The sequence below is a fragment of the Schistocerca nitens genome, chromosome 4 (genome assembly GCF_023898315.1).
Source record: "Schistocerca nitens isolate TAMUIC-IGC-003100 chromosome 4, iqSchNite1.1, whole genome shotgun sequence".
In the NCBI taxonomy this organism is placed as follows: Eukaryota; Metazoa; Arthropoda; class Insecta; order Orthoptera; family Acrididae; genus Schistocerca; species Schistocerca nitens.
In genome coordinates, this window is record NC_064617.1 from 357,397,703 (window position 1) to 357,413,713 (window position 16,011).

The 16,011-nt window shown below is 36.9% G+C and overlaps 1 protein-coding gene across 1 annotated transcript in view; it reads right to left on the bottom strand.

Moving 5' to 3' along the window:
- LOC126252036 (uncharacterized) overlaps window positions 1-15,753 on the bottom strand; it is a 109,330-nt gene extending 93,577 nt beyond the window's left edge. Inside the window, exons 1-2 of the mRNA XM_049952825.1 lie at window positions 15,579-15,753; window positions 15,322-15,487 (exon numbers count right to left, since the gene is read on the bottom strand). Coding sequence (XP_049808782.1) covers window positions 15,322-15,478 — 157 coding nt within the window. The 5' untranslated portion in view covers window positions 15,479-15,487; window positions 15,579-15,753. The remainder of the gene's footprint in view (window positions 1-15,321; window positions 15,488-15,578) is intronic.
- Window positions 15,754-16,011: the final 258 nt, after the last annotated feature.

Sequence of the window (16,011 nt, forward strand, 5' to 3'; positions counted from 1 at the left end):
TTCATTATTTTTTTATATGAGATTCAGTATTCGAACTCCCGTTACCAACAGATTTACCAGCACTATCAAATTGCATCTAAATTGCCTTTGAAGAGATTAATGCAATCCTCCTACATTAAGTGCAGAAAACAGTCAACAACAAAAAATCAGTGAGGAGGAACACACTGTACACCTGTAACACAAATCTGCGAGTTTTTCTGTAAGAATACAAAGCTCCTCAATATTTCATGAACAACATTTTAGGGTAACCCACATTTAGTCTGCACATGTGAGAAGCAAGTACATTGTGTTAAGTAAATAACTGCACATGTTGCTGAGGCTTCCACAAAGATCATGGAATTCTTAAACTTATTTCCCAGTCCACTGCATTTTTACTGTTGCAGATATGAGGTGTCAGATTCAGATTAATTGTAATTGTTGTAATCACAATACAACACATAAATATAATTTCCATGTAGAGCCTACATCGTTATCTAGGTTACAGATTGGGGTTTTATTCTGGAGTGAATGTCTTCAACAATCTCTTATCCAGCTTAAAACAAGAAACTCCGAATCCCTAAAAAACCAAAAGAAAATTAATATAATTTTTTGCCAGTCTTACAAATTACCTGCTTCTATAGATTCAAAGATTTAAAATTCGTGTTAGTTGCATTATAAGAAGTAGAGTTCTTTGAAAAAGTTATCTATTCTTGCAGCATATAGTTCTACTGGTATTCTTGATGAATGCAAAGTATTAGTGACAATTACTCTGACTGAGGAAACAGCTTATTTTTGAAAAGTAGCACCTACCATAACAATAAGTAGCATGTCAAAGTTGAGTGACTGTAGGAAGCTACAAGATGACTCAGATTAAAGTTCTGATTGGTGTGATGAACGGCAACTAGTCCTAAATGTGGAAAAATATAAATTAATACAGATGAGAAGGAAGAACAAACCTATAATGTTCAGATACAGTATTACTAGTCTCCTACTTGACTCTGTCAAGTTGTTTAAATATCTGGGCATAACATTGCAAAGTGATATCAGGTGGAAACAGCATGTGACGACTGTGCTGCGGAAGGTGAATGGTCGACTTCGGTTTATTAGGAGAATTTTAGGAAAGATTGGTTCATCAGTAAAGGAGACTGCATATAGGATGTTGGTGTGCCTATTCTTGAGTACTGGCCAAATGTTTGGGATCCATACCAGGTCGGACTGAAGGAAGACATTAAAGCAATTCAGAGGAGGGATGCTAGATTTGTTACCGGTAGGTTCGAACAACACATAAGTGTTACACAGATGCTTCAGGAGCTCAAATGGGAATTCCTGGAACGAAGGCGACATTCTTTTTGAGAAACACAACTGAGAAAATTTAGAGAACTGGCATTTGAAGCTAACTGCTGAATGATTCTACTTCTGCCAACATACACTGCGCGTAATGACCACAAAGAGAAGATAGAGAAATTAGGTCTCATTGGAGGCCTACAGACATTTGATTTTCTCTTGCTCTATTTGTGAGTGGAACAGGAGAAGAAGTGACAAGCAGTCGTACAGGGTACCCTCTGCCACGCACTGTATGGTGGCTTGTGGAGAATCTATGTAGATGTAGACATAACATTTTGATACAGTAAATGCAGCCTATATAAACACAAACAGCTGTACTTGTAGCAGTTTAATGACAATTATCAATGTGCTTTCTATCTGATGGTTCTCTTTGTTGATGTACATTGAGACAACAAAAGTCATCAGATAACTCTTAATATCATGTCTGACCTCCGTTTGCCTGGTGTAATGCAGCAACTCAATGTGGCATGGACTCAACAAGTTGTTGGAAGTCCACTGCAGGATATTTAACCATGCTGCCTTTACAGCCATCCATAATTGTTTAAGTGTTGCCATTGTAGGATTTTGTGCACAAATTGACCTCTTGATTACATCCTATAAATGGCTAGATCATTCACGTGAATTGTCCAGAATGTTCTTCAAATCAATCTCGAACAATTGTTGCCCACTGACATGGCACATTGTCATCCAAAAAAATTCTATCGTTCTTTAGGAACATGAAGTCCATGAATGGCTGCAGATGGTCTCCAAGTAACCAAACATAACCTAGGACCCACTCAATTCCATGTAAACACAGTCACACCATTACGGAGCCACCACCAGCTTGTACAATGCCTTGTTGAAAACTTGGATCAATGGCTTCCTGAGGTCTGTGCCACACTCAAAACCTACCATCAGCTCTTACCAAATGAAATCAGAATCAGCTGTCCAGGTCACAGTTCTCCAGCCATCTACGCTCCAACTGATAAGGTCACGAGCTCAGGACAGATATTGCCAGTAAAGTCGTGCTGCTAGCAAAGGCACTCGCGTCGGCTTTCTGCTGCCACAGCCTGTTAACGGCAAATTTCTCCGCACTATCCTAATGCGTACATTTGTCGACCCACGTCCACACTGACAGTTCTTTCATGGGATGTTGCTTGTCTGCTAGCACTGATCACACTTATGCAAACACCTCCATTTTCAGTCATTAAGTGAAGGCTGTCGGCCACTGCACTGTCATGATGGGAAATTTGGTATCCTCGCCACACACTTGACACTGTGGATCTCAGAATATTGAATTCTCTAACAATTTCCAAAATGGAATGTCCTCTGCATCTAGCTCCAACTATTATTCAACATTCAAAGTATGTTAATTCCCATTGTGTGGCCATAATCGCATCGGAAAACTTTTCACATGAATCATATGAATACAAATGGTATCTCTGCCAATGCACTGCCCTTTTATACCTAGTATTGGGGATGCTACCAGCATCTGTATATGTGCATATCGTTATCACACGACTTTTGTTATCTCAGTGTATATCTTGTCTATTCCATATCCCTGAGAGTTCTGTTTAAGATGAGGTCCTCAGAACACAATGAAGAAAGTTTTAGTTGACAGTGTGCATGATATTAACAGTCACTTCCTTGAAATAGCTCAGAAGACTGCCATGGACAGTTCAAGATATCAAACAATAGAATGTACGTAGGAAGCGTTGCATCCCACATACAGCCAAATTACAATTGGTCCATGTTCTGCAAAAAGAATGAAGAATATAATTGCCTCCTTCAAAATCAAAAACTCAAATGGAGCTGAGCTTCATGTAAAGTACTATAATGCTGTTCTTCACATATCTGAAACAGTCACATATGCAACACATCACTACCGCAGGAGATATTATCAGACAGACTGAAATATGCTATTGTCAGACCTGTTTGTAAGAATGGTAGTAAGACAGAAATGAATAACTGCTGAACAACCTCACTATTCACATACTTCTCAAAGGTACTGGGAAAAAAAGAATATGTATGCATAGGGTGACCAGATGCAATTGTTTAAAAAGGAGGACAAACAGCTTCAAAAAGGAGGACAAAGGAAGAAAAAAAAAGAGGACACATCAAACGGGTCAACTGCAGATGAGGATACCACCCGTCAGCTTTGGACAAGTCACGTGACTGCCAGGAATTACCAGTAAAATAGTAGTAAATTGTTACTGGAGTTCAGGTGGTGATTCCCAGAGCAATATTTTTTATTTTAAATTAAAAACATAGATTGTGGTGATAGTGTGGCGTCAATTGTTTTTATATGTACACATGGTTTTAAGATTTAATAAAGACGGCTGCCTAAACGCCACTCCTGATTGGCTACTTTCATGTGACTTGTCCAAAGATGACAGGTGGTACCCTCATCTGCAGTATTCCCCATCAAACATAAGTTCAATTTTAATAAATGAGTTTATTATTTATAGACATAACATACATACATTCCTTAACAATTATTGATACTTCTCGGAGGAACCAATTTTTTGCATAAGTTTAGGCTTACTTAACAGATAATTGTAAAATGACACACATGAAAATTCTTTTAAATTATATTGGACCATCAACAGACCTTTCACTGATTCAAGGTTTAATCTATTCCTCTCATCAGAGAAAATATTATAAATTTAACTGTATTATGCTCAACTTTGCGAAAAAGCCGGACACTGTAAAAATCCGCCCGGACCCCGGACAAAGAGTTAAAAAGGAGGACATGTCCAGATTAATCCGGACGTCTGGTCACCCTATGTATGCATAAGATATTTAGTCTCAATTTTGATTTCAAAAGTATCTCTCCACAAAATATACTATTTTTCAGTTCACGAGTCAGATTATATAAAATGTGAATGAGAAAATGTTGTCCACTAGTATCTCCTGTGACTTGTCAAAAGCATTTGATTGTGCAGTTACAGTATTCCGCCAGAGAAGCTAAAATATTATGGTACTAGATATCTCGCTGGTAAATGGTTTTCATCCTATCTAAATAAAAGGATGCAGAGTTTAGCATTAAGAAACTCAGCGAGTGTACACAATGAAACAGAAAATCCAGAATGAAGAATAATCACTACAGATGTATCACACGGATGAATACTGGGTCCACTTTGGTTCCTGTTGTACAATATATAAAAATGATCTGCCATTATGTAACCAAGAAAGAGAAGTAGTTCTCTCTGCTGCTGATGGAAATGTTGCACTCATGCCTAATGAAGTAATTTCAACAGTTGAAAATGTAAATTAGGAGCTGATTCTCTACAAATGGACTTTTAATGAACTTAGATAAAACACAATATATTCAATTCATCAATGCTAAGGTCTGACTGCACAATAAGAAATAATTCATAAAAGTACATCAGTAAGTGAGGCAGAATGTTCTATTAAGTCACCCACAACATTATTGCACTGGGGAGGTACCCTTTAGTTGACTTATCTTTAATTTTTATTGTGCTATTTCATGAGGACACGCTGAACCACTTAGTAGTATATGCACAAGTGTCTTGAAATCATACACAATGCAATGTGTTTTTCTTAGTCATCAGATCTGAAGTTTTAAGATGGCGTCGCGTGTCGAAGTGTGTATAAATAGTTCCACGGTAAATGGCTACATATCGAGTATAAATTGTATAAAGTGCAATAATTACATCGCGAAAGATATCAAGTTATGTGCAGTGTCGCAAAAATGGATTCATACAAAGTGTTTCACGGGAACGGAAGAATGGGACGCGAAATGTGACTGTGGCATGGAATGCTGCGATCTACTAACGGTAGCTTTGTCAAGATACGATAACTGCATAGAAGAAAGTGTTACTACATCACTTCAGCAAGACCTTGTGCTTGCAAATCGTTACGTAAATAAGTTAGAGGAACTGATAAAGCAGCGAAATTATGACGATTTAAAAAACGAGTGTAATGAAAACATACCGGCAATTTTCGTTTCAAACAAAACTTCTGCTAGTAGTAAACGAAATCTTTTAGGCCGTTTGACATCGTCAGTAAATAGAGTGCAAAGAAAAACGGGTAATAAAGACACGACAGGACGAAATGTGAACTCAAAAAATAAGACATATGAAAGTGAATCTAGACCATCTGTGTGTTCTAACGAGAGCAATGTTTCTCCAAAGTGTACTATAAAAACGACAGAACGAGGGCACCTGGAGAACAACAAATATCAAGTCTGTGTATTAGGTGATAGTCATGCAAAGGGTGTGGCACAAATAATAAATGATCGGCAGTCGCAATTCAGAGTAACAGCCATTGTCAAACCTGGTGCTCCCCTTAATGAAATAGTAAATAATTGTGAAAACTTAGTTAAGACTGGAACATGCTGTGTGCTAATAGGTGGAGCAAATGACATATACAAAAATGAAAGCCAACTAGCGACAAGGGCACTTCAAACAACTCTAAAAAAGCTGTCAGATCTAAATTTAAAGGTTCTCGTTGTAAGTGTGCCACATAGACATGATCTAATCGAGGAATCATGTGTAAACAAAGAAATAAAGTCAACAAATAATAAATTCAGGAAGATCTGCTGTGCTTTTAAGTGTGCAACTTTTGTGGATGCAAACAGCTCAGTGAGAAATCATTTCACGAGGCATGGACAGCACAGGGACTATTATGGAAAAAAGATGATGGGTGAAAAGATACTAGAAGAAATAAGCCGCATAACAGTAGAAAAGTTCCCTAAAATCCCACTCCAAATGAGGGCAGAAGCAGAAGAAATGAAAACCTTAACAAGAGCAACATTTGCTGAAGCACTAAAAACATCATCATCTGCTATTGTAAATATTAAAATGTCATCAGCTGCCACAGCTAGTATAAACAATCAATCAGCATCATCCACTTCAAGTAGGAAAAGCAACAGAAACAAGAAACCTGTGGTACAACAGGATTTTTGGTATCCAGCCATAATGAAAACTCCAAGATAACAGTGTTAAACGAAATGAGAAATACCACCAGTGCTCACTCCCCTGTTCTAAAGATTATGACTCTAAATGTGCAGTGCCTCAAGAACAAATATTGTGAACTTGAAATAGCAGTAAGTAACACCCAACCTGATGTCTTGTGTATTACTGAACATTGGTGTAAGGATCAAGAAATTAGTAGTATTCATATTAATCCATTTAAACTGGCAAATAATTATAGTAGGAAAATTGCAAAAGGTGGTGGAGTCGGTATTTACCTTAGACAAGAGTTAGAATTTAAAAAGAGATGTGAAGCACAGAACTTAAGTATTGAAAAGTTTTTTGAAGCAGGTGCCGTCCAGCTATATGGCCTGATGAAAAAAGTCATAGTCATAACAATGTATAGGTCACCATGTGGAAACATAGAAGTCTTTTTTGATAAATTAGAATTGTTGCTAAATACTATTTACAAAAAAGAAACTGTGATTATTCTTTGTGGTGATTTCAATATTAATCTTCTAGTTGAAAGTCAACAAAAAAGGCAATTTTTGGACATATTAAAGAGTTTCAACATGTCACCACATATAAACAATTCAACTAGAATAACAAACACCTCCAATAGCCTCATAGATAACATTTTCTCAAATATGTCAGAAACTGACATAGAGGTAACAAACATAGATTTAGGATTGTCTGACCACAATGCTCTCACCATTGAAATCCCTTTAAGGTCAAAGGAAGATAAAGGTGTAAATAATATTTACAAAAGAAACTTCTCTGTGGACAGCTGTAATCAGTTCATAAGTATCTTAGAAAATGAAAATTGGTTAGATGTTATGAAACAGTCAAGTACAGATGAGGCATATAGTGTATTTGCATCGATTTATATGATGAACTTTGAGATGTGTTTTCCAAAGAAACTGACCAGAATCAAGTCTACTGGATACGTAAAATCAAGTTCTTGGATGACTCTTGGAATTAAGAAATCATGTGAAAACATGAAAAAACTGAATTCAGAGTTGAGGGAGTGTACAAATATTGATTTTATAGAATATGTAAAGAGGTATAGGAAAATATACCGCAGAGTAATTGCAAATGCAAAGTTATTAAGTAATAATATGGAAATAAAACAGTCCAGAAATAAAACTAAAATAGCATGGGAAATTGTGAGAAAAGAAACCGGGGTACCTACCAAAGACAAGGAAATTATTCTAAAAGATGAGGAGAATAAAATGGTAGATAAATATGCCAAATGGTTCAAATGGTTCAAATGGCTCTGAGCACTATGGGACTCAACTGCTGTGGTCATTAGTCCCCTAGAACTTAGAACTACTTAAACCTAACTAACCTAACGACATCACAAACATCCATGCCCGAGGCAGGATTCGAACCTGCGACCGTAGCGGTCTTGCGGTTCAAGACTGCAGCGCCTTTAACCGCACGGCCACTTCGGCCGGCATAAATATGCCATGCCTAATTATATAAATAATTACTTTTTAAATGTACCCCAGACTTTAAGCAGGAATCTTGGGGAGCAGATTAAGATGGAAGCACCCAAGGCAGCCAGCAGTATGATGGCAGTTCCAACAAACGAAAAGGAAGTTTTAAAAGTGATTAAAAGTCTGAAGTCCAAGATGTCAGCTGGAGTAGATGAGGTGCCAATAATATTAGTAAAGAAAACAGCTAATCAGATAGCGAAACCATTAGCGCACATGGCAAACTTGTCAATGGCTGAGGGCGTGTTTCCACAAAAACTGAAAATTTCTAAAGTCATTCCCCTGTTAAAAAAGGGTGATAAAATAGAAAACTACAGACCTGTCTCACTCCTCTCAACTTTCTCTAAAGTTTTAGAAATACTAATGAAATATAGAGTCACACATTATCTTAATATGCACAACCTGATAAACGGTAATCAGCATGGATTTCAAAGCTGGGAGAAGTACCGAAACAGCTGTACTAGAATACACAAAAGAAATAATCACTAAATTGGAAGAGGGAAATAGTGTAGTTGGGATAAATCTAGATTTGTCAAAAGCCTTTGACACTGTTGAGCACAGCATACTTTTGAAAAAGCTTGAAGCTATAGGTATCAGAGGACCGGTAAAAAAGTGGTTTGAGTCTTATCTGGAAAAGAGGATGCAGGTGGTTGAAATTACAGCACTAAATATTAATCAAAAAATTAAACTAAGATCAGATCCGAGGGAGGTCACAGTAGGAGTACCCCAACGAAGTGTATTAGGCCCCTTGCTGTTCCTCATTTACATTAATGATATTCAGGTGTCAGAGAGAAAAGCTAGAATCATGTTATTTGCTGATGATACTAGTTTAATAGTTAGTGATACGAAGCAGTCATTGCACAGTACTGTGAACCATGTCCTACAAGATATACAAAAATGGTTTAGTGCTAACAAGCTAACACTGAATGCAAAAAAAACTAATTATGTGCAATATGGAAAAATAAGTGAACAGGACGACCTAAATCCCACCATGGAGGGCAAACAACTTGAAAGAGTACAGTGTGCAAAATTCCTGGGTATGCACATTGATGAGAAGATTAATTGGAAGGATCATGTGGTGAACTTAGCACTAAAACTAAATTCAGCATGTTTTGTGATTAGAATAATTTCAAGAGTTTGTAGTAATGACTGTACCAGATTAGTATATTTTGGCTATTTTCAGTCCATTGCATCCTATGGGATAGTATTCTGGGGAAAAACAAATTGTCGTCTAAATGAGATTTTCAAATTACAAAAACGTGCTATTCGGATAATGACCCACAGCCCACCTCAAACACATTGTAGGCCCCTTTTTAAAGCATTGAAAATTTTAACAATTCCATCATTATACATTCTGAAATGTCTGTTGGTGATCAAAAGAAATCAGGACAAAATGAAAACCAATACAGACTTCCATAATTACGATACACGGCAATGTAGAGATCTCCACATACAAGCTGTAACAAGGACCCGAAGCCAGAAACATGTATGTAATCAAGGCATCAAACTTTTCAATGCACTACCAAAACATATCAAAGAGCTGGAAAATGAGGATAAATTTAAAACTGTTCTAAAGAACCACATGCTTGACAAATGCTATTACAGCATAAGCGAATATCTCTGCGCAACTGTATAAAATATATGTTTAAGTTAATGTGACAAATGAAATTACATCAGTGCATAATAAATTATGTTATAAAAACACTTATTAGTTGTATATTGTATTAAACATAAGATAGATTAATATGAATTCAGCACAGATACAAATTTTGTAAAGATATTATATAGTTGTTAAAATGTACCCTGACAAATCCTATATCACAAATGTGATCATTGGGATGATAATAAATAAATAAATAAATGTACTTGTTTGTTGTAACATTACCGCGTTTCCGATAACGGCTGTGGGAGGCCGAGTGCAATAATATCATGGTAGGGTACTAATTCTTAGGTGTTTATTTTGATAAGAACCTGAACTGGTAGTCACATGTTACAAACCATCTTAAACATCTTAGCTCTGCAACTTTTGCATCAAGGATAATATCAGATATTGGAGATGAAAATGAAAAAAGTTGACTTACTTTTCCTATTTTCATTGACTAATGTTTTACAGCAGAACATTTTGTGCCAACTTGTCATTGAGGAAAAAGTGTTTGTTACAAAGAAGCATGTAACAAGGATAATGCATGTTCTCCATAGCTTGTCAACAACTCTTTAAAATGCTGGGAATACTGACTGAACAATCCACGGGTGTACTGCCTGTTCACATTGCCCACCAGGCCAATATCTTGGCCTTGTATCTGGTGTTCTCGACATTAATCTTGGTGTGCACTGCATGTCCAATATATCTTGCCACATTGGCACAGAATCTGATAAGACCTCAAACTTCTGCAAACTGAGGCCATCTTTGACACTCCTCAATAATGTCCACTTTTTATTTGGCAGGAAAAAGTCAGTTTTTACTCAGTGCTGTTTCAGTGTATGTCCCCCTGTAGTGCACTAGTGTATCACAACGGCACAGCCAACTAATGTATCCCAACAAACTGGCAGTTGCAGAGCTCTGTCTGTCCACGATTTGTCCAACGGAATATGAATGCTCTACAATTTTACCACAGATTTTGAAATACTGGGAGGGTGTTGTTAGAGAGATCATCAAAATTTGCATCACAGACAAGCTCATCAATCAGGACTGCAGCTTTACTCTCAGTCAGGCTTGGGAACCTGGTCTAATTACACACACAACAAAAACAATGACCTGGTGGGCAAAGTTGCTACACCTACGCTACCACAGACACCTTCGCCTCTACGGCTGTTGATACACACCCTCGGGTGCAGACTGTACAGGTAATGGCTCATGGAGGGAGAGGGCATAAGTCGGCTGTGGATTCCCAGGCGGTCAATTCACCTGTGTGCCAGGTGATGGTGACACATCTGATCTGCAAAATATTGTGTCCATTGGACACTATGAACCAGCAGTACAATTGCGTGGACCGTTAGATCAACAAATACATCAGAAGAAACTGAAGAAAGACAGCTAAGTGTACTGAAACAGTTTCACAGTACATTTACTCCCTTGTGATGTTTTCTGTCAATAATAATTACAGTTTTAGGTCAACAATAATGATCATGAATATTCTACTATGAGGATGAATGATTTACACTATCCATAACTCATGTTAGTGTGACAAAGAAAGGAATGAGGAACACAGCCATAAAAATCTTTGATCACCTGCCAAGTGATAAAGACAACTGAATGTATAATAAAATTAACTCCTCAAACACTATGTGAAATCATGTCTGCTCAACGACACCTTCCACACAGAATAATTCCTGTTACACTGATATGACATATTATGATGGGAAAATGACTCATCTGACTCATTCCACATCACTGTAAGGGGTCACAATTATTATGAAAGAACATGAATGTGAACTAACTATTTACAATGGAACAGCTGAAGCAAGTCACTGACCACAAGATGGGTACTTTTGTTTCTTCACTGCCCAGAAAACTGAACATTACAAAAACTTGGTAACTGTTGTTGTACTATAGTATTAAAATAAATGAAATATGAAACATATCAATCTTGTATTGAAGAAGCTTTGACAGTGCAAGAATTAAGGTGGTTGCTGTGAACTACATGCAATGCAGTCAGTTATAATTTTGGTTGTGGCTGGTGCAGTTGACTTCAGGATCTCGGTTAATTACATTACGCAACTAGTCAGTAGGCAGCCATTTGTGTAACGGACAAAATTTTCTTTTTTGTAAATCTACGACATTTCAAATGTAATCCTTTCTTGAAATAGTGCTAGTCCAGCAATGTATGAAAGAGAGTTTCTATTAAAGGAGATAGGTAACAACAGAATTGAGGCTGGGAGTTGAATGTGGGCCATGCCTCTGTAGCTCAATTGATAAAAGGTTTGCCTGTAAAAGGCATGGTACCTGGTTCAAGTTCAGGTCCAGCACACAGTTTTAATTTGGCAGAAAGTTTCATAACTAAATGAACACATAAACAAATAACAAGAAGAAAATGTACTCACTAAACATAATGGGGAAGTGACCCTTGAAAGCTATCTTCAGTAATAGCTCCACAAAGTATTTCAGCCTAATATTCTACAAAAAATTTGTTGCATTACATGAAACCATACTATAACTTATGATATAAGCCTTTAAACTTTATCCAGTAGATAACAATGAACAGTTTGCCTGAAGAATGTGTTACACAACATTTTTAGAGTCAGAAGATTTACTATCTTCAGTCACTCATTTCAGGCAAACCCAGATGGAAAAGTTGATGTTCCTTATCAGAGCACATAACTAATAAGAAGGTACTGAACGGAACTAGGGAGACAAGAAATTTATGACACAACTGACTTATAGAAGGGTTTGATACGACACATTCTGACAGATCAAGTGATCAGCAATTAAATACTGGAGGGAAGGGTGGGTTGGTGTTGGGAGTACAAATTGTAAAGGGAGACCAAGAGATGAATACAGTAAACAGATACAATAGGATGTAAGTTGCAGTAGCTGTTCAGGTATGAAGAGACTTGCAGAGGATATGGCAGCTTGGAGAGCTGCATAAACCAAGACAACAACAATATCCATTTAATGACAGAACAATCTGCTTCACAGAATAAGAATAAAGGATAATACTTAAAGTTCTGTCAATAATGAGGCAATCAGACACAGAGTAAGAGCTTATTCAGATATGGATGACAGGGAGACTGGGCATAGCCTACATGGAAAAAAAGAGCAACTCAGCACTCACTTGTAGTGATATATAGAGGCTGTAGAAATCCTACATTAGTCTTGCTACACAGATACTTCAACCCAGCTTCTTCCAAAACTTAGTCCAGTACATTAACCACTTCTGAGGAGTACTCTGGTAACATGGCTGAATAAGTGTAAAACTACTGTGACTGAAAATAGGCACCAATCATTCACTGAGTCCTGTAGATTTTATATGAAGAAGAACCTTCAGTGTTGTGAAACAAAGGTAGACATTAACAAAAGGCAAGCAAATCTTGTAAATGTAACATGGTTACTGTCTTAACAATAAACGACCACCATACTTCTAAATGCTATTTCTGCTTTATTTTATAAAGTAAATTAGACAGAAAGCTGCTACTTTGGAAACAGCTACTGCCTACTCAGTTATAATAGATGGCATCTTGTTTATCTGCTATTGGTAATTTAATATTTACATGAGTAAAACTGTATTTTCTCTGTCAATGTGTAGTCCTATTTACAGTATACTGCCACTTGTCATGCAGCTATTCTGAGGATGCTGTTACTTGTCATTTTGCTAACAGAACTTTTCAATCTTTGACTCTAGATATTCAGATAATTTGCAGGAGGGAAGGGGCTCATAAGGTATTTTTTTAATTGTTAGGGATTCTTAATTTCTTGTTTTATGCTAGGTGGAAGCTTGTTGAGATATTCAACACCAGAGTACATAATTCCACTCCCAACCCTAGAGAAGCATGTTACACAGGTCATTCTGTTGCTTTTGGTACATATCAAAAATACGTAAGAAGCCTAAAACTGACAACAGGCTTACAATAGGCTGGTTATAAGGATAAATATAATGAGACTTTAGTACTACTACCATAGTGCATGATGCTCCTTTGTTGTCATAATCTGTGTGCATAAGCTGCTGATGTGATTCATCTCAACTTTAACAGCAATTCCTTATAACGGATGCAGCATATTTATGCGAAATGAGCAGCTCATGTGGTACTATCCGTTATAACAAATTCTCCACTGTCTGTGTACTGCTCGTGGTTGCAGATAATTTACATGATAGTAGGTTACAGTAGCAAATACGGCATCACCAAAATTTCAGCATAAACCACTCAATGAAATCCAATACGTAAAAACACCATGCCATAAGAATTGTAACTGCTGTCATGACATCCCATGTATTGATTTCACCAATTCACAATCAAAGCATTGCCTTCAAAAGTAACCTACACCTTAGGCTATGTTGCAGATCAGTATGCTACTACAATCTAAAAAAATAACAGAAGGAAAATAAATACTATCAGTGTTCTGATCTACTTCTGTCTGTGCACATACATGTAACAACAACATCATTATACGACACATCAAAGCCAAATTCTGGTATCGAGAGGTTCAACTGGCTCTTACAGTGGGCAACCAGTTCAAATCTACACCATGATCTGCATTCTACATTAAAATATAGGCTCCAAAATTACAGATTGTTGTACATAGGTCTGAAGTAGATAAATGTGAGCACCACATCCTACTCAAAGTCTCATGGAGAAATGCAATGTTCATGGCAATGTTGCTTCAAATAGCAAATGCAACTGGCTCCACTGGCTAAAATACTGTTAACATCAACTAATGAGAGGTCTTCAGTACCTAAGTCCAACTCCTGAAAGTACTGCCTTTGTCTACAAAATTCATGTTTCTTCAATATATATCCCTTAAACATCAATAACACAAGAAAACGAAAACAAGATGACATACTTCTCACTATCAACCCTATACCACTACGGTACTCAACTTGAAAAGGTGGAATACAGTATTTAGAATGGTCGTAGGCTAAGTACGGTAATTTCTATAAACAGCAATATTGCAAGTACTGCAACTGATTCTGACCAATAAACAGGATGCCAATGAATGGGCTAAAGCAAACCTCATAGTTAAAATGGAAAAAGTATTCAGGAAATGTTCTTGAAAGGACAACCTATTAGACATAACTACAGAAGTTAGAGTAAATTTTTTTCCTGAAGAAAATGAAGCTCATTTTTCTCTGAGTTTACAGCATCCACTTGGTACCACAGATACAGAGCCCAAACAATCAGGAGCAAACAAAAAAAGTCAACAGTAGTAGTAACCACAGCAATTTTAAAGTACTGGTACCACAGTCAGCTAAAAAGACCTGTACATTCTACTTTTATTTAAAGCAATTAATTAATTAATTATGGTATTCTAACAAATTACACAAAAATGTCACTTCTAGATAACAAAGTTCTCTCTCCCTAATACGCCAAGAAATTATGTCAGAAATGTTCTAAGGAAGTGCAGGAAATAAATTTGGTTTCAAAAACATACAGGAAAATATACCATAACGTTTATGGAAAGTGTGGAATGCGTAAATGATCAGAGGCACTGCCAATGGGAAAAATAATTACCAATGTCCATGCGTTATTGTTTTAAAGCTTTGGTGATATCCTGGGAGTTAAAGAACTTAATCAGCTTGACAAGGATGGAAAACAGACTCCCTGAGCCTTAAAGTGAAAGGATTGTCAACCAGTAGTGCAACAAAAACTGGGAAAATACTAATATACAAGTTTACATATCCAATTATGTAATGTTTGCCTTTTCAAACATATTAAGCTCCCTTTACTAATTTTGATGGGGCCTTACCAAAGCTATTGGTCAAATGCGTTAAGCTGTGAAGCTATTTTCTCTCCAGTTCGGGTTTTTGTGATGTTTTACCTTTAACTTCCGTGCAACATAATACGCTTCCACTGTTACTAACTTATTAATTTCTTTCTCAAATGTTATATGGAAAAGCGAGCTTTAGTCACACAAAAGATAGCGTGCAACGTACCGTTTCTTTTTTCCGAGATATCTTTGCAGCCAACTGTTAACTTTTTACTGTCATTATGAACAATGCTGACCAGTTCCTCCTCTGATGAATCGGTGTCGCTTATGGATTGGGGAAGGGGAGAATATAACGCTCCCTGCCCAGATCCACCGCTGGACATTTAGTGCCTCTTTAATAAAAAGAAATTCCACACAAATCATATAAATATTTCAGAATAAAGCTCCTGAGATACATAACAGTAAGAGAGCTCTGATTAGTACCGTAGAACACGAGGCGCTAACAATAATTTATTTTCTGTTGAACATCCAGCATAGCGCCAAAAAATAAAACTATACACAAATAATACGTCGACGCCTAATACTTTAACAATGTACGCGGCTCAGCTAAATCCGCATTGCTTTAATGTCAAACATTCGCTAAATTTCCGTCGGCAAATACCAGATGGCACCACCGCAAGAATCTAGCCTGAGATGTTGTTCTACGGGAAGTAATGCGCGGGAGCCTTCAAATAACAATTAAGCCGCCAGCTTATCCTTATTGGTTGTAAACACAGCTAAATTTACGGTTAACAAACATGAGGTTTATTCTAATTTTAGTATCATTGTGAAATTAGTATGAAGATCATTTTGAGATGATCGTAATCTATTTTGGTAATAAATACTTTTAGGAAATAATTAAATTGAGAGACATTGA